This window comes from Olea europaea, chromosome 10, assembly GCF_002742605.1.
Source record: "Olea europaea var. sylvestris chromosome 10, O_europaea_v1, whole genome shotgun sequence".
Taxonomy (NCBI): Eukaryota; Viridiplantae; Streptophyta; class Magnoliopsida; order Lamiales; family Oleaceae; genus Olea; species Olea europaea.
Window position 1 is genome coordinate 14,583,498 of NC_036246.1, and position 20,150 is coordinate 14,603,647.

The 20,150-nt window shown below is 34.0% G+C and overlaps 1 protein-coding gene and 1 non-coding gene across 3 annotated transcripts; both read left to right on the forward strand.

Moving 5' to 3' along the window:
- Positions 1-777: 777 nt before the first annotated feature.
- Positions 778-8,640, forward strand: LOC111401338 (methyltransferase-like protein 2). 2 transcript variants are annotated; one of them, XM_023029033.1, is made up of 10 exons: positions 778-1,169; positions 1,598-1,829; positions 3,588-3,727; positions 4,041-4,074; positions 4,567-4,642; positions 6,372-6,549; positions 6,632-6,721; positions 6,796-6,895; positions 7,096-7,312; positions 8,049-8,640. In XM_023029033.1, exons 1-9 carry the CDS (start codon positions 873-875, stop codon positions 7,236-7,238), a joined length of 1,290 nt encoding a protein of 429 aa, XP_022884801.1. In that variant the 5' UTR covers positions 778-872; the 3' UTR covers positions 7,239-7,312; positions 8,049-8,640. The 2 variants fall into 2 exon arrangements, with proteins under 2 accessions (XP_022884801.1, XP_022884802.1); XM_023029034.1 differs by having other exon boundaries at positions 8,053-8,640.
- Positions 8,641-9,548: 908 nt separating this feature from the next.
- On the forward strand, positions 9,549-9,620 carry TRNAD-GUC. The gene has a single exon. It is a non-coding gene; the product is annotated as a tRNA-Asp (tRNA).
- The last annotated feature ends 10,530 nt before the right edge of the window (positions 9,621-20,150 follow it).

The following is a 20,150-nucleotide window of genomic DNA, read 5'->3' on the forward strand; positions in this document are numbered from 1 at the left end:
CTTCTAACATAAAACTTCAAAATTTGTACTCACATTGAATTTTTTCCAATCTAGTTATTAACTTATCATATGCAAAATTGCGGGTTATAAATCTCATTGACAATATACTTTCAACATTGTTCTTCAATCATCATTTGAATTTTATTTGTACTAGGGTCCTAATAGGTGTCTTAATGGGCTGATCTGTCCCAGCTTCGCTTGACCTACTCCTTGAGCTGGCTCGTGTTAGTTTCGGAGCAAGACGAGCACATGTCAGCTTGTTCAAAACTTTGTTTCTTGGCTCATCCATCACATTATTTTTATTATTTTATAAAATTTCCTCGAAAATTTAAATTATTTCACTCGCTAGTGAAACTTGAATTAGCCAATAGGAGTGGATAGTTGATTTCGTATGAAAAATGCCAGCACAACTTGCCCTATAACTCTCCTTTGAAACAAGTCGAGCTGAGCCAATAAGAGATTAGTCCTTAGAAAATTTAGCCCCTGATTAGTATAGATTAAAAGAAATTTTTTTTTTAATCTAATTTTAATCTAAACTGGGAGCTTAGCCCCCATCACATGAAGAGTAATAGTATTATAACAGTAGTTTGGGTGGCACTAAGTGACACATGATTTCACTTCTGAAGGTGTTAGATAGTAGTATTTTTATCTTATTCATTTTTTAAACTTATTTTCAATCACAAGAAAATTCAATTTTCCTTACTTTTTCTTGAAAAAATCATTATTACAAAATTTCTTTCAATTATTATTATTATTATTAACTTCGCTTCAATCAAGCTGTTATTCTGCATCCGCTCAATGGGTTCCATCTCCAACCAATAGACCCATTTAAATTTTACGCCTGCAAAGCACACCATTGTTGCCTCCGGAAAATGACAGTCCCTGAACCAAACGACCGGCTATCGGTTTTTCTCAAAACCGGCATTTACCAGTTCGAAGGCTCGAAAGCGGTGTTCATCGACCCGGTTCGAATCTTGACTCGGTCGTACACCCGGTTTAGGGTTTCACCGTCGGCTTATTACTCCCGATTCTTCAACTCCATTGCCGACCACTCAACTGAAACTCACAATAACTGTTCAAGAAATTTGAAGAAACGAAAACGCAATAAGAAGAAAGAGAAATCGCACAATCTCAACTCGCGTGAACAAATCGCTGATCAACGACATCAGGTATAGCTACATACACACATATACACACAAAAGCGTACATTTTATGTATGAATCGATGTTCTTTCTAGTGCCGGTGTAAAAGGGTCGACAGCTTGTGCGGCATAACAAAACTTAGTTATTTTACCACTACTTCTGTAGAATACTAGTAATTCGATATTAACTTTTATGAGTAGGAAAAGAAAAATTTCGGCTCAATTATTGGGAAAACGGATAGCTAATTGTTATACATTAAGTATATGGTGCTACAGGTAATAAAATACTGACCATGAATTAGTAGGTAATGTCTGGTGATAACATGCTGAAACAATGACATACTGACGGATTAAACATTTTCCATGGGAGGAGTTCAAAAACGCATTCTATTTTTCAGTGTGTATATATGTTGCTCTTATCATTACACAAAAATGTTTTTTCTTATTTGGTTGAAGGAGGTGAGGTCTATGTTATTGAAGGCGCATGAGGCGTTGCTAAAGTCAAGTGAGCTTTTGGAAATTGTGAAGAATTTGAGGAATGTGGGGTGTGATGAAGAGAGACATGAGACCGATGTGATTTCACAAGATAGTGAGCTTGATTTTGTGGAGGTGGGGAGTGTTTGGCAAGCGCCACTCTATGAGATCACTCTTAATTTTCCTAAGGATGAAATGATTGTAAAAAGTGCAGGTGCGTTCTAGATCTATGCTTTTTTTACTTCATTGATAATAAATCAAGATAACATTTTTACTTCGTTTATATCTCCTTTTTTATTTTAATTTAATTTTTCTCCAAGAAGTGTGAGAGTGTTTCCAATGAAAAGAATTTTTTATTCATTATTTACATCCATTCAATCTTATGATATTCTTGTGTACTTAGCATGAAGGTATATAAGAATTTATATCTTGTTTATATTTATTTTATATGTAGAAGTATCAAGTAGGAATGACTTAAAGTCCTTTATACCTTCTGAAACCGTACTTACTGTTCTAGTTTCTCAGAAGCATAGCCAAATTGTTTTGTAATTCTTTTTTCCATTTGTACAACACTCTAATACATCATATTGTATGATATCTAAAATCTAATGCAATCATCTAACTTGAACAGTATAAATACAACATGAATGTGACCATATTTTATGTTTAAGGTATGAAGTTTGTGAATTAAGAAGAAAGAACAAATGTGGGTCTCTTCTACTCCCTATAGATGGAGATTTTTATATTATTTGACAATGGCTGGTTGGTGCATATTGTAGACCTCAATCCAACCATCCACCATAATCAAGGAGATCTGCATGCCACAACTTTTACACTAGGTCCTACCTTTGAGCCACCAAAACAACTATAAACTAGAAAAAATAGTATGCCTGTATCAGGGTGCTCTAAAGATATTAGGATTCACAGACAGTCCACAAAAAATTGTATCATTGACGCATATTGTAGACCTTTATCCAATCATCCACCATGACTAAGAATATCTACTTGGCACAACTTTGCATTGGTCCTACGTTTGAACCACCACATCTATATATAAGAAGATCCAGCATGCTAGTATCCGGTTGCTCTAAAGATACTAGCATTCACAGACATAGTCCACAAAAATTTAATGCTTGATGATGGACGGTCATTCACAAAAATATTTGAGCAGTATCGTGATAGGAAAATGATATTAGAGGGAGAACATTTGTTTCTTTGTCAATAAATTTTGGTTGTGCTTAATTGTCGTGACTTAGTTATATGTCAAAGAGTCGTGTCCACTACCAAAGTATGATGCAGATGAAATGATATCAAGTGTCATGGCATGTCGGATGCAGCTATGGTGTAATTACAGTTTTGAAGTGATGTAGCTCTTGGTTGACATGATAGGTGTATTGCCTAAAATGTTGGTTGTACTGCATGTTTGAATTTGTTAAACATTGTAAGCATGAAAATGTAACGTGTTTTCAATCTTCTGGCTGATGGTGTATCTGGATTGCATTTATTTTCTTTTACTTAGATGCTTGTTCCAATTACAATGACAAATAACGCTTAACCTTGCAACATTGGATATACTCTACAAGACTGACCACACATGATAGTGTTATTGGTGCCCCATCACTGCTAGCCAATGCAATGTGATATCTCACCCATGTTCTAGACACTGATACTAGCTAAATGAATTGTGATTTAAAAGCAATATGCCATGTTTGCGTCTCAAGTTCCATCCCTGATAATATCGAGAATTATACTTATACATACGTTTGTTAAATGTTTTTCAAAATGCTTGAAACATGGACTGATTGATAGCAGTTTCACGATTTTGAAAATATGTGGTGTAAGATGCCTTTATGGGATGCTTTATGTTTGCCTGTGTCAATAAAAGTCAAATTGTTGCAATATCGCATAATGAAGTATTCATCCTTCAGCTTCATAGACCACAAGGACCATAAGTTTCCCTATGATTTTCCAGGTTTCCCACCTTCTCAGTTCTGTAACCAAAGAATTGTTCCAGTATTTAACAACCTCGTTGCCAATGAGGAGAGCAGTGACATGGTGGCTGAATTTTTGAACTGCAGATATATTGTACCAAAGAAAAGTTGTTTCTACATGGTATGAGATGAAAACTCCTTTTGGTGATGGTCTGATCAAATGGTGTTGAAGAATAGATAAAATGGCTTGATTTCTTGTAATCTGTTCTTAATTAATAAGTTACTATTCTATAGTTCTGGTAGATTCTCTCTCTCTCTCTCTATTATACCAGAGTTATATCAGAGTATTAGGTTTTTTTTCTATCATTTAAACATGCAGTGAATCCATTTTCGATTACAGTAAATGAGAACTTAACTTTCTTCTGTAATTGCATGGTTTTATTGTTTTTTGCATCTAACGTTCTCTATGATTTGTTTTTCTTATTATGTGGAAGTCTGATCTTGGGAAGATTCACAACTTGATTCCTGGTATTCTTTGAGCTTACTCAAATTTTCATTTGAATCTTGTATAGAAAGATGTGAACTCTATATGTCTAAGGTGTGATAGGCTAGGAATAAGAAAATATTTATTGTATATAGGGAATTATTAGTTTTTTGTTCACCAAAATTAGAGGCATTATGTGTGATTGATTTTCATTTGAGAAATTGACTTAGTGAACTTTTTTCATAACTTAGTGACTTAGTGAACTTTTTTCATAACTTAGTTTTACCTTTTCATGGAAACTGAAATTGCATAGTTGTTTTGCAGATATGGAGATAATAGTTACCTGTTAAAAACATTGGTTGCTATGATATTAAATAACCAACCCTAGCAAATGTGTGCTTTTAGGCTGCTCTTTTATATTTTTCTCTTTAGCTGTAACGAGTTATTAAGGCCTTCTTAACTTTAATGCTTTTGTGAATCTATTTTTATTACCTTTTTGCCAAAATGGATATGAGTTTCCCACTGTTTTATGTCAGCTGAATCTGATTGTGGCTTCAATCTCATATTGATCGATCCACCTTGGGAGAATAGCAGTGCACATCAGAAACTGAAGTATGTTCACATTATTGATCTAATTTACTAGTCTAGCATTTGAAGCATGAGAACGTTTCTGTTTAACTACTTGTACAGAAATCCTATAAATAAAATAGTGTGCAGCTGGAGGTTTTTCCGAATTGAATTCTTAACACTATAAAACATATATAATCTAAGTTTATCAATAATTTGCTGAATAGAATCTAACTGACAGAGACCCTGATGAATCTTCTTGAAAAAAGAGATCAACTTCTTTCAGAAACTTGATAAGTAACAAACAATCAGGAGTTTTCATGCACTTTTGTATTGACTGCCAATTCTTTTAAAAAATTTAGGGAAAGTTCAATTAGTTGAATCATTTGGCAATAAAATTCTTTATACTTTTTTTTGGATGGGAACATATTTTGTCGTATATTTGGAGTTTTACTTTAATATAACCCCGGTTATTGTGTAACACATTTCACTTAAAAATTAAAACATCTATATTCACAAGTCATAGTATATTTAATATTTTCTTGAAGCAATCTATCAAGTACCAACTAAGCACTGATGACATGACATATCAATCTATCCACCATTTTTATATGTAGATGATCTATTGAGCACCGACTAAGCACTTATGACATGACATATCAATCCATTTGTAAATATAACAATTTAATTCAAATATAGAGACCCAACCATAAACTTATCCACAAATGGATTGGTGTGTCATGTAATGGGTGCTTGCCATAAATTAAGCATTGGTGCTTATATATTTTAACTATTTTAAATCTAAGCATTTTTATATCCAAAAATACAATTTAAATAGAGTTATATAAATATATTAGATTAAGGAGTCAACTGTATGTGATGAAAGAATTTGTTTATGCTTGCAACTTCATGACTAAATTGACATTTAAGCCAAATATGAGGGATCAAAATTATACTTACAATTGCCTCATTTTATGACATATTCACAAAATGATATTTAAATCAACCAGTCAACTGAATAATTGGCTAAATGTTTGTGTAAAAAATTTAGAATTGCCCCATTTTTATTTTATTTTTCGAACTTCATAGAATAAACATTGAAGGACCAAGTTACCCATTTTTTAGATTCTTGTGGCCAACTTGACATTGAAGCCAATTGTAATAGTTTCAAAATACCCTTTTAAACAGAGATTTTATTTATGAGAAGCTTCTTATAGTTAAACTTCTAGACTATCATTTTGGTGAAACCATAAAGAAGATCGTAGTTATATAAAATAAATTAAGTATTGCCAATAAATCTGGGGTTGGCTACATGAATTGTTATTCATAATTCAGTTGTTCATTGATATATCCAGTTATCATAACTAAAAACCACTTCCACTAACTTGCAAGTGTCTTTCCCACTTGAGTGCTGATTGTATAACCATGGGGGGGATTTTAAAAGCAGAACTGTGGTCTTTTTCATAGAATGCTCTTCTGCTTATGCAGATAGACTATTTTGCTGGTAAAACTGAGTACGCTTATGCAGACAATTGAATGGATGTGAGTAGATTCTTATACAATTCACTATGCATTCTTCAGATACTCTGAGTGCCAATATTCAGAACCCAAAAAATATTCACCATTGCATCTCTTAGTTTTACAAGTAGAAGCTATTGAACTTCATAAGTTAGGTTGCTTGAATTATTTTAACTGGTTTTATTCTTCTGACACTGATATTACACTGTTACTTAGCCTGACTTCTGTTGGTTTTGAATTTTCAAAACCATTATAGGTATCGGACGTTGCCTAATAGATACTTCTTATCTCTTCCCATTAAGCAATTAACCCATACAGCTGGATCTCTGGTAGCCTTATGGGTAACTAATAGGGAGAAATTGCGGAGCTTTGTGGAGAATGAATTATTCCCAAAATGGGGTGTCAAATATGCTGCTACATTTTACTGGCTGAAGGTATTCCCATCTAACTATGGACGTTGGCTAGATTCACGGCTTTCTGCTATCGAGTCTACAAATCCAATTATCGATGTTACAGGTGAAAGCGGATGGCTTTTTGATTAGTGAACTGGATCTCTTTCATCACAGGCCATATGAATGTGTTATCCTTGGTTATTGTCATCGGGAGGTGAGTCTATCTAACCACCGAAACCGTTCTTATGTTGTTAGATGCCCTTTTATCTCTTTCTGTTCACTGTGCAGGATATGAATTCCCAACATCCGCCGATATTGAACCATGTACCAGATGATCAAGTCTTCATCAGTGTTCCTGGAGATTATTCGAGGAAGCCCCCCATTGGAGGTAGTCTTTGCACTGCCTTTAGTTTCTTTTAGCCTGATTGTTCTTCCCAGTTGTATTTTCACTTCAAGCTGCGAGTTCTTGCCGGTTGTTATTCCATATTCAACAAATCATTGTCAATCTTAAGCATTAGCTGTGTTGATTTCCTTTTAGTAGTTTGTAATGGGAGACTGATTCTTCCATTTCAATTCCTTGGCATGTAGAGTTGCTGTTGGAATATGTACCAGGGTTTAGGCCTGCTCGCTGCATTGAACTATTCTCTCGAGAGATGATAGCAGGCTGGACTTCTTGGGGCAATGAAGCCCTTCACTTTCAAGATTTAAGATATTTCCTTAGGGATAGATAAGTGATCCCTGCCAGATGAAGCACTTTTTTTGAGAAGTCTGAAATATATATTACACACTTCGACATTTGCTCTTGGTAAGTTTCCACGTCCATCAAGTTGTTTTTTGAATTTCGGGATGATGATGATGATTTATTGAAATCATGTGCATGGTATAATTCTCGTTGTTCTCTTTCATGAAAGCAGGAAGAGAATATTTTCATAGTTAAATGTAGTCCAGTTGTCTAAGCCTATTTTTGGCACTTATTTGTAAATACTCAGTCATTTTTTATCCACACATTTCAATAGATCCACAAGTATTACCCACTTATCCACTACTCATTTCTATTTTTGTTTATAATTAAAACCCTTTAAACTTCCCAAACATGCTCTAAGTATAATCTTGGTGGTTTCTGATAAGTTTTCCTAAAGAATCATATTATTTTGAGTTTTCTGGCCTTGTGTTGCTATTCTACAATATGATGGTTATTTGTGTCCATTTGGAAAATTGTAAAATGAGATTAGTTCGATTAAAACTTTTAAGTCACAAAGCTCATTTATGGCAAAACCCATTTTTTGACGATTGCCGTTCCTCTGGAAATACGGAAAATCTTTAATGGCAAATCTGTTTTGTTGACTGCAAAAGAAGTAGAATTTCCCTGTAATAATATATTTTAAACAAATTTATAAGTATACTTTTAAGCTTAGCCAAACATGCTTACCTCATTCATATTCATTCTAATTTTTCTGGGAACACAGTTGAAAGCGAAAGATGGTACCTCCTTAAACAACTCCCAGTGGGTTTTTTTTTTTTTTTTTTTTTTTTTTGTGCAGCTAGATTTGGAGCCAAAATCAGATGCACAAGTGAAACCAGTTGCCAAAATAGATCCAGGAGCCAGGCTGAACTTGTGCCTACATAACTGTTAACACTGCTTGCATTGATGCAAATTACCAGAGCTGCTGATATATAGTTTGAATTTGTGCCTATAGAACTGTTAACACTGCTTGCATTTATGCAAATTACCGGAGTTGCTGATACATAATTTGTACAAGGGTAGCTGGTATATTTGACCAGAAGACATGCTTGAAAGAATCATTTCACCCTCAATTCTACGATCTTTGTATACGTTAAGTTGCACATGTTTGGGCTTTGAAAGAATTCTGAAGGTTGATCAAGAACGAAGGTTGCAAGTGGAGGATCCTTAAAAGAGTGCATTCACTAGGCGGGATGGTGTACAAGACTACACCGGCTATTACACTGAGTATGTTTGGTACCAAGTATTAGTTTGTACTCTATAGAAAAATAGACGTTATTTTTATTTCTTTTTCTTTGTATTATGAAGTTTTGCATACCGAACATGCCAACATAATCTGGCGTCAGTTGTTTAATGCTAGAACAATTCATAAGGTATTCCACGTTTGCTCTCGTAACTTGCAATACCTCTATAAGCATACTAACGTATAAAGAAAAATAAAATTATTTCAACTTGAACTTTGAATCGAATGATTGAGTTTCTGTGTATGCTTTTGGCTGGGGTAATGATCCAGTTATATCAGCAATTCTTATTCTTGGCAAGAAATATGTTACGGATGTTGTTTATGTATTTGATCCATGCATCAGATAGGATTGATTGTAAGATCTACATGTACACCCAAACCGCACGTTAGAATGTTATCGCTTTCCGAGAATTGTGGATGTCATGTAGAGATGACATTAGGTACTTATTCGGCTTTTATTTCTCCAAAATCATTTTAAATCACATTTTTGCACGTGTAAAAATTTTTATTTTTTAAAATCACATATTCAATAAAAAATTTATATTTCTCAAAATCTATTCATAAAAAAAATTCTACAAAATGTGGATTTAATATTTTGAAATAATAATCCAAGATAGACATAAGAGTTATGTTACACAAACAGGATTGGTGACAGGATTTAAAAATAGGTGTACACGTGTCAACATTTTATTGGACTATTTAAAAAAAATAGAAGAAGATACCACACAGGCGTTGCCAACGCAGCAGCTGTCACTAATCGTGTCTTCAAACCTCGTCCAAACAGCATAACTCTTGATATAAAGCCCTAGTTTAGTTTTATTTAAAATAAGATTTTTAGTAGATTTTCATAAAACTTGATGAAAAGTTGTGAATTTGATGAAATATGTGGTTATAGACAAATTAGGAAAAAAAAAAATAAAATGCCCTAGAATCAAACATGGGTAAAATCAGACCTAGATGATATTCTTGTCTATTTTTCTTTATGTAATTTCAAATTGCTTACCTTTCGTCTTCTAAATAAAATATATATTTAAAACCTTCTGAACGAATAACATAGTCGTTGTAGTATAGTGGTGAGTATACCCGCCTGTCACGCGGGTGACCCGGGTTCGATCCCCGGCAACGGCGTTTTTTATTACTTTTACCATTTAATTCAAATAGGATAGAAAAATGCATGGGGACTCAATTGAAACAAGTAATTATATTCGGATGCTGTGGGTGAGAATTTCCCTTTATTTATTTGCCATTTTGCTCCTTCATTAAAACTAAGGCCTCGCTGTTTCTGGGTAACTTTTGACAGCACAAGGGGGCCAATAAATAATTTAATAAGCCTAATTATAAGATCACACTTATAGTGATAAAAAATTACTTAAAAGCTATTTATTAGACTTAAAAGCTAAACCTGAATAGTGAGTAATATTGAGTAAATTTGTAACCTACAAGTTTGTATAGGTCTTTTAACTCTTTTCTCTTCATCCTATCAAACTTTTTAGCTCCTTAATCGGCAATCTGAAGTGAGTAAATGATTTTCATCTATTTGACCGTTGCGATAATATATGCGACTATTTGTTAAAAGAAGTCAATACTTAATGTTGGAACCATCCAAAAGCAAATGTGGTAGATAATATTAAATAGTATAGCATACCGGATTTTTTTTTTCATTTTCAATATTAATAATTACTATACTGAATAGGTGAATACCGTCATTGCTTCCAAACAATTCATAATTCCTTCACCCATTTATATGGAGGAAAGATCGAATCATAAAATCATGATTTTATAACCATGGCCAAAAGGTGATCTACTATGGTAAGTTGAGGGGATGATACTTATAACCCTAATTGTTAGCTAGATTTAGGATGTAAAGTGGGACAAATAGAGCTAGATTTTTCACGTGCGAGTCACTCGTTGGCTCATGCAAGAGCCGGGAAACAAAAAAATTGAAAAACTCTGCAAGCATTAACATTCCTAGCTAGATTCCAATTCTCTATAGGATGAAGGACGGACCCTTTTTCACTTTTCTTGCTCTTTATAATGGAGAAGCAAGGCTTTGATCTCCCTTTTGCCAATTACATCTCCCAAGGCCTAGTAGATATGGCAACAATGAATTGGGATGTAATCTATTGCTTTCTTGGAATGATTGCTTATTTTGTATTGATATTTTGCACTCTTTAGATTGGCAGTTGCATCATATTTTTGTTTGGTGTACATTCCTTTGTATTCTTTTATAAATACAGGCAGTTCCATTTTGGCTTGGTTTGCCCAAATTTTTCATAGCAACATCCCCCATTTACAGCAAAGAACCATCCCCATTGGAGCATCCTCCTCTGTTAGAATACGGTAAATCGAATTCAGTTTGATCCGGCCCCAAAATTTCGTGGCGCGACGCATGTAGTGAAACCAAAATCAGTGCCCAATGGCCTAGGGCCTCAAATCATATGGGAGCTTCAAAAATGAAAAACAATTCACTCTGGAAGCCCAATTAAATTTAAAAGATAGATATATAGTTACTTTAACTACAATGTTTTTTGTTGATTCTAACTTAATACAATCTTATTCAAATCAATATTTCTCGAGTTTAATATATATGATTAATTTTGAGCTGCCAAACAAGCCCAATATTGTTAGGGTAATTTGATTTAGTTTAAAAACTAATATTACACATCAAATAGTTATTTTGATGAGTTATAACTTGAAGTTGCTTTATCCAAATTAATTTTTTTTCGAGTCCATAGTGTGTCATTTATTACGAGTTTCAGAATGAGTCCAATATTGATAGGATAATTTTGATGCTCCAATGAATACACATTTGGTACAAATACATTATTGACCTCGAAACTTATTTTTACTTTAATCCCTCAAAATCTTGAATTTATTAAAAAGTTCTTGGATCAAAATTACGTCTAAAGGCCTCATAATGATGAGTTGCCGAGGGTCTTAAAATTCTCGGAGCTGGCCTTGATCAAAATTATGAGAATTATGTGGGGTCGGTAGTGGGAGTAGAGGGATTAGTGTAGCCGTCCAAAACTCCTCCGTTGTACTTATCTTTGATACAGTGAATTTCTCATTCTTTGTCCATAATTTTTTCTCGTCTAGAGTTTCCACATAAATTTGTGTGTTTTTGTAATTACTTTTATATTACATATGCTTTTACGTAACATCCCCCATTTACATCACCAAGCTAGGAGTTGTAGAACCATCCTCTCCTCTCCTACCTTACCTTCTTGTCTTCCAAAGGCTGATGTTAGCCTGGCTCTTCAATTTATTAACTATGACAGTGTTTTCTTCCTTTTGACTTCCTATCTTTGATGAAATATTTGAGTTGGGTGTTAGCGGGCTTCGAATGATTCGAATTGGAATTGTTGTGCTAATAATCTTAGACGTAGTTTAGTAATTTTGGCAAGTTTATATTTTTCTTTTGAGATGACTTTTAACATTGTATAACCATTTATGTTTATTGTGGTAGTAAATGAGACCCCTATACTTGGTGCCACTACTATACTATTGTTGGGTTTTTGATACCCAATAAATATCAAGCTATAATATTAACGTGGGTTAATTATTTCATAGGCATAGGCCGATAAATGAATTAAGTCCAACAACAAAGTCCATGAATTCCACCCGACCCAATTGTATTCCCTCTTGGATGGCTTGAATCTTGGCTTGTTTAAACCCCTTAAAGGTCCAACTTAAAGTTTAACCCTAGAGTATATATAAGGCTATAATCCTAGCCACTTTCTTGTATGATTTGTGTGGTTTTGAGAGAAAAATAGAGGAATCCCGACTGCCCCCTCTGGTGTGTGAAAATAGCCCTTAGAAGTGTCCAAAACGCTTGTTTACTTTGTGGAATTGGTGATTCCTTCATAGCCTACCTTTGTGGTGTCTTTTCCTAGTTTTTGTGACCACAAATCATCACCTTTTCTTGTCCTACGTGGGTAAGATTGAATAGTAACTAAGGTAAATTATATTAGTTGTGGTTTGGAGTTTGTTGGATTGGTTGTTGGTAGAGAAAGGTACGTTGGATTGAGTCTGAGAAATCACCCATTTGAAGATCCTTTTAGATAGCTTCCTCAACATTTGGTATCAGAGTTTCAAGGTGGTGATTTTGGCTCGTGAAATATTGCAAAAAAGTCCAGGAAATTGGCTGGAACAAAGCAGACACAGATTGAAGAAACTGTCTAGAAAATTGCTCAGAATTCGAACTTGTTTTCATGTTTTCTGACAAATCCAAAAGGAGTTTTGGGAAACGGAGACCACTGTTGTGATGTGCAGGTGATGGTGGTGCCGAACATCCGACACGTGAGACAGACCGTCGACGTGTGTGATAGCGCGTGTGGCTCACGCATAGAGAACCTTCCCGATGCGTAAGGGCCGTGTACATGAATCTCGAGGCGGTCTCTTCAGGCAGTTTGTTCCTAACGATATTTCTGACATTTTTTTATGTTGAAAGGTTTCTGTTTCAGGGTGTGCAATAAAATCTGGACAGAGTTGTTCTTGGGACGTTCAGAACTCGATCGTGATTTGTTGGTTGCTGTTGTTTCCAGAGACTTTAGGATGAAGAGTGGTGGTCTTAAAGTGATAAATTCGCGTGTCTCATAATTTATGGACTCAGATTGGTCCGCTCCTGTATATTGGCTTATCTCAATTTAAATTTCAGCATTAGCGCGTCATCATCTATGGTGACATTAGGTTTGTGGTTACCGTGAAGTGGTAACATTACTTGTGCAAGAAAATTTAGGAATTATCTGCCCTAATTTGAAGTGTTGAAGTTGATTGCAAGTTAGTAATTGATTTTATACTGTAATTGTCATATAGTCACTGCATGAGACTGCATTGCGTGAGAATTTGAATTTTTTGTTAACATAAGTGTTGCATTGATTATTTTGTTAGAATACCTAGACTTGACCCGTTCAAAAATTCCATTGATCTAAAATCGTAAATCTTACAAAATCCTGAAAATCTAGAACGGTGTATATTGCGGTCGTAAGATTACTTTGTGTGACCTATCTGTGCATTTAGTTGTTCCATTTTTCCAAAAATGTCTTCACATTTTGAAGTTAGTAGTTTTAAAGGAAAATGAGATTTTTCAATTTGGTAACAAAAGATGAAGGGTATTTTGGTCCAACAAAAAATTTCAAAAGCCATAAACGAAAACTTGCAAATTTAACAGAATCACAAAAAGAAGAGTATGATGAACTTGCATACACTTCAATTATTTTCACCCATTTGACACCGTTTTAAGAAAAGTTGGAAAACTCAATTCTACCAAAAAATTTTGGGAAAAGTTGGAGGACATATATTTGCTTAAATCTACTGCTAATAAACTTTACTTGTTTGAATGATTTTTCAGCTTTAAAATGGATCCTTGAAAGGATCATGACGACAATCTGGATGTCTGACATTGTTAATTGTGATGAAAAGGTATATAAAATATACAATGTTATTATCTTGCTTAATTCCATGCCTTATTTATATAGAGAGGTTAAGAATACAATTAAGTATGGTAGGGACACCTTAACACCCGAGATTGTCATAGATTTGCTTAGAAGTAAGGAAATGAAGATTGAGGCTGAAAAAGAGGATAAGAGTTGTGGCGAGTTACATATGATGAGTAGAATGAAATTTAAGCAAATGAATTTGGGTAGAGCTCAAGACGATAGTGATTCGAGTAGTGACACGAGTGATGATGGTAGTAAGCGATGAGAGGAGATATGTGTTTTCAAAGTATGAGCAACACGGAATGTGATAGGATAATTGTGGTGAAAACTTTTTGTGGTCATTTATGCATTTGTTGCATATGTGGTTGACCGTGTTTGATTAATTTGGAGTTAATCTGTGATTCTATGTGAATGTGTTTCTAAAAAGATTTATGTGTGATATCCTATAATATATCGTCATCGCATGTTTATTTGCTCTTGATTGTTTACTGTTGGATTTTTGCTTTTACTTGGGTGTTCTTGACCTTAGCCCCGGTGAGTAGATGGAACAAGTATGTTATGTATTTCAGTTGAAAACACAAGGTAAAGTCTGTGATCCAATTTTATTGGCTACCTTGATTATGCAAGTGTTAACCGTGTGTTTTGATTGCTTGAAAATTTATTGGACATCAAGGTGGAGATTTGTTAGGTTTTTGATATCCAATAAATCCCAAACTATGATATTAACGTAGGTTAACTATTTCATGGGTATAGGTCGATGAATGAAATAAGTTCAACAACCAATTCCATGAGCTCCGCCCGGCTCAATTGTATTCCCTTTTGGATGACTTGAATCTTGGCCCGTTTAAGCTCCTAAAAGGTTCAATTTAAAGCCTAATCCTAGAGTATATATAAGGCTATAACCCCAGCTACTTTCTTATATAATTTGTGAGGTTTTGTGAGAAAAATAGAGGAATTCCGCCTACCCCCGTTGATGTGTGAAAAACAGCCCCTAGAAGTGTCCAAAACGTTTGTTTACTTTGTGTAATTGGCGATCCTTCATAGCCTACCTTTGTGGTGTCTTCTCTTAGTCTTTATGGTCACAAATCATCACCTTTTCGTATCCTACGAGGTTAAGATTGAATAACAACCGAGGTGAATTATATTGGTTGTGGTTTGGAGCCGGTTGAATTGGTTGTTGATATAAAAAGATACGTTGAACTGAGCTCGAAAAATCACCGATTTGAAGGTCCTTTTAGAGAGCTTCTGCAACAACTATGAATAACTTTTTTTTACTGATATACAATTGGATACATAGAGTGGGGCGTAATGCCTTACTTCCACAAAGTTACATCCAAACATACAGATACAAATGCTAATTCTTCTGGGAACAGAGTTTTGCATCTGGATTAAGGTTTATCTGAGCACAATTGGAGATTTCAATTTGGGCAATTTTGTGTTTATAATTTGGGAATTTTGATTTTATAGGTTCAGAAGAAGTTTGGTACATAAATTGAACCAGAGACATCTTTAGTCGGTTTGTTTTTAGCACAAATGGACAAATTAATGGTGACAATGTGTCAAATCAACTTTTCGTTGTACACGTGAATTTTTGTTAACTGTGAATTGAACTAGCTAAAAAATCAACTCAAATAAGTTAAATTGACTAAACCAGCCCAACTCGAATCAATCGGAGTTGATTTTTAAGTTTAATTGGGTTAGGCTCGAGTTGAAAAATCAATTTGAAATTGGATTGCATTGGACTTTTGGTTATGAATTAAAATCCAACCTAACCTGATGAACTAAAATATTTAGCTCTTGTTTGAGGCTTTGAGCTCCATTTTTTTCAATTAAAATACATTTTTTCAATAGTGATTTGATACTATTTAAACGATATCTTTTTCAATAAAATAATCTTACACACAAACCCAAAACTTCTCCTTATTTTTAATCACACATTCTCCATCATAACACTATTTCAAAATGCTTTTTTTTCTTTTTTAGAAAAATGGGGCTCAAACAACCGCTTAATATCTAAAATGAAAAAAAAAAGAAACTAAAAAGACACAATAGTGGAGACAAGAGAAGGACTTAAAATATACAAACATCCATTTTTTTTTTACCTAGACTGACTCACATGAATACTGTGTACAAATACAAAGTTTTTTTGATGATAAACTAAAATTAAGTATATGATGATGATATGAATGAATTTAAAAAAAAAAAAAATTGTAAAAAAGAAAATGCTCTATAATTTTAAATTTATTTATACATTGTTTTTTAGAAAGAATTTCTTATATAGGTTAAAAACAACAGAGATTTTTTAGTGGTTTTAAACTTTAAAAAATTATCTAAATTCACCAAAAAAGTAATCATATTTGACTTGAATGGGACTAAGCCTAAACGACCAACCTAGTCCAGCCCAAGTCAACACAAGCTTGATTGCTTTGGGGTGAGTTAGATTTAAACAGATAATTGGATTGTGTTTGTTTAATTTTAGATCAAACCAGCCATGCTAATTGAGTTTGGGCAGAAAACCAACCTAACCCACTCTCAACCTTAATTGTGGATAATAGATCTGAAAATGAGGAAATTACACTAGGCCCTATTTTTAAATATCACAATTCAAAGAACAAGTGGAAAGTTTATTTAATAAAAAATCGGGTAATATTTAATTAATAATAATAATAATAAATAAATTAATTTATATACCCCATCCTACCCTTTCCACCCTCACCAAATTTCTCAAACCTTAATCACTTCCCCACTCTATATCACTTTCCACTCTATAATCTCTCTATCAAACAATACTACTAGAGCACTGCCGGCCAATGGACTCATGACCACTAGCGCAGCGTCACTCAAAAAATGGCCCTAAGAACGCAGCGGCACTACTGCACGATGAAGCTCTACGTTGGCTGTGCTCACAGCGACACTGCGTACATAGCCTTGAGTATAGCGACACTGTGCAAAGAAGTAGCTTGTTGCTCTGGATTGGACTGGGGGTAAGGTACTGCTCCGGGCTTGCTTGCAGGGAACGACAAGTAGCTTTGCACATGGCTTTGGGCTGCGACGGTCATCGCTGCGTAGCTGTTGTAACAACAGCCTGCAGCTCTGATTTTGGATATGCTTTTGTAGTGATTTTGTCGGTGGTGTTTACAATTGGCAATGGTGGTGCGGCGGCGGTGACGATAAGCTGGTGGTGATGGTGGTGATTTCTTAAATAGTTAATATGTTCGTGGTTGGTAGTGGAGATTGTTGTTCGTGGTTGGATATTTGATAGTGGTGGTTGTGGTCATTTTCGTTAGCAGTGGATTGGATCTAATGGTGATAGGGTCTACATCTTGGAAGAGATTGGAGTACATCCCATCTATGAACGNCATTTTCGTTAGCAGTGGATTGGATCTAATGGTGATAGGGTCTACATCTTGGAAGAGATTGGAGTACATCCCATCTATGAACGTTATCCTATTCACCTCAGCATTGAAGGCATAAATGACTTACTATGACGACAATCTCGACCTCTTGCCAACTAATTACTTTGGTACGTCAACAACATACTTACTCTGTCATGACGGGCGTCCTCTCATGATTCGAATGCACACTCCTCCGTCCACAACAGTGGGACATGCCCTGTGTGACTCCCTTGTCCGTCATCCTCTATGTCACCCTCTTCATCACCTTCTTTATTACCTTGTCGTCTACTTACTTTATCGCCTCATAGCGCTATGAGCTCATCATGAAGGTCTAGTAAATGGCCTCGTAGCACTACAATAACATGACATAAATTTGCTACCTCGCCTCTCTGCTATGGTCACAGCATATCCCTATCTTCTCTTACAACTCTCATTGTAGAGTGCCCACCTCCTCTATGACAAAATCAGTTAGGCATATTTACATATTATCGAAATAACGACTTTGACTATGTTTAGGAGATTCACGAAGGAGGTGTCTGCATGGTGAGAAAGAGATCCCATTTGCGAAGGTGATTCCCTCGACAAACGATCAATTGAACCCCACTCCTACACAAATAATAACATTAAAATCTAATAACTTCATTAAAATAGCACTTATATGAAATGATAATCAACAAATTACATTCAATTAACCTACACAATCTCAGTCTATGATGAAATCGAATATCTTGTTGTCTTCAGTATGATAAACAACTAATTCAAGCACAAAACTCCAACATTTCATCCTCCGTCGACAGCGTCAACTCAGTTAGGATTTCAAGTTGACATATTGACATTTCAACTAAATAATGATCATGTGATGAGATTTTAAAATACAATATAAATCTCAAGTGTGTAATGCTCACCCGAGGGTCATCGAGGAGATTTGGCAATTGTCTATTAGATGGACAACTATCTGCTTGGGATGCTCACCAATGATGCATATGAGGATAGCGCATCTCCCATCTCCTCGCAAATTGGGTACCCAAGAGGGGGACAGTCTCATATGCCCAACCGCGACACATACAATTATTGTATATAAATTTAATATAAATATATTTTAATTTTAATTATGTTAAACATTTATTTGCACTGCCAAAGGCAATTTATAAGTATTGTAGTAATGCAAGGGCCTGTTAAGCTTAGAATGTAATCTCGTGAAGATATTTCCAGTGTCCTAAAAGCATCTCCGCCGTCATAGATAGTTATTGAAGGCATCGGTATCGTCAACAACTTCCAAATGGAAAAAGGTCAATTGCAGTCTTTTTATAATGACACCTCACCATGCTCTTAATGATATAGATCAATCCAACTTCAATCCATCCAACATATGGTCGCACTCCTTGATTGTGCTAATGAACTGCAATAGAAGTACCATCTCCTATCTACTGTCGCTCACTGCTTCATTGTCGATAATCTTCAGTCCAGTCATGATGGAAAACTCAAATATAGAGAAATTAGCGACCTTGCCCTCGAGGTCGAAGTGGAGTGCATCGCCATCGACTTCTCTAAGTAGTCGACATAGTAATACGTCAATGATTTGTCTGGAATATTGCAACTTTCTCTACTGATACAAGGGGCGCCAATATCAATGAAGCTAAGAGTTCTAGGGCTGTTGAGGAAAGAGGGGCCACAGAAAGGATTGGCGTTGTGTATCTGCATGTTAATCATCGAGCAACTCCAATACCGTAGTAAAACTGTCAAAACTACTATTCAAAGTCCATGTTCTTGCCATCTGTCTCAATTCAACATCGAGATGGTATTCCATCTTGCAAAATTTCAAATGTTAGAACATTCCACAAGAAATAATGGAATAAAACATAATTTTAGAAATTTAAGATAACCAAATTGTAATTACTATACTCAAGAAATATATTCATTATACATCGATGCTAATTAAAAAAGAAATGATTTAATAAATTAAAGGAAAAAACAAAAATGAGAATTACAGAAAAATAAAAAATAAAAATTAAAGAAATAAATGACAAAAATAATAAAATTTAAAGATTTAATATTAAAAAGCATTTTAAATTGGAAAAATAAATTAAATTATGACAAATAGAAAATAGTTCAAAAATTAAAAAAATAATAACACAATAATAAATTAAAATAAATAAAAATTAAAGACTAAAATAAAAGGGAAAAATAAATTAAAAATATAAAAATTAAAGCAAGAATAATAAGAAAATTAAAATGAAAAAAATTATAAAAAGAAGAAAACATTTAAGAAAATTTAAAATTATTACAAAAAAAGTAAAAACAAAAGAAATTAAATAAGAGGAAATTATAAAAATTAAATAAAGAATATAAATATCATTTAATTAAAATTGAAAAATTAAATTTTATCATAAAGAAAAGAATTAAAAAGAATTTTAAATTAAAAAAATTATTTATAATATGAAGAAAACAATTAAGAAATTTTAAAACTATTACAAAAAAATAATAATAAAACAAAAAATTGAACAAAAGGAAATTATAAAAATTAAATAAAGAATATGAATATTATTTAAAATTGAAAAAAAAAAATAAAATTACCATAAACAGAAAAAAAAGAAAAAATAAAAATCGGCCCAAAAAAAATTGGGTTTGCCCAATTGACTGTTAAAAATCGAGTTCGGCGACTGTTTTTAACAGTCGACTTCTCCATTATTTTGGTCGAAAAATCGTCATTTTTGATGAGAAATGGCGATTTTCGCTCCAAAAAAATTACTTAAATCTAGTATACACTCAAATATCCATCTAAACAATGAACAATAAACTAAATAGATGTTAAATTGAATCTTTAC

What these genes read in the sequence shown, in the direction of transcription:
- LOC111401338 (XM_023029033.1), top strand. Translation starts at nt 873, where the DNA reads ATGACAGTCCCTGAACCAAACGACCGGCTATCGGTTTTTCTCAAAACC. An exon ending in AGAAAAGTTGTTTCTACATG is followed by an intron (nt 3,728 to 4,040) that starts GTATGAGATGAA and finishes ATTATGTGGAAG; the next exon opens with TCTGATCTTGGGAAGATTCA. An exon ending in CTACATTTTACTGGCTGAAG is followed by an intron (nt 6,550 to 6,631) that starts GTATTCCCATCT and finishes TCGATGTTACAG; the next exon opens with GTGAAAGCGGATGGCTTTTT.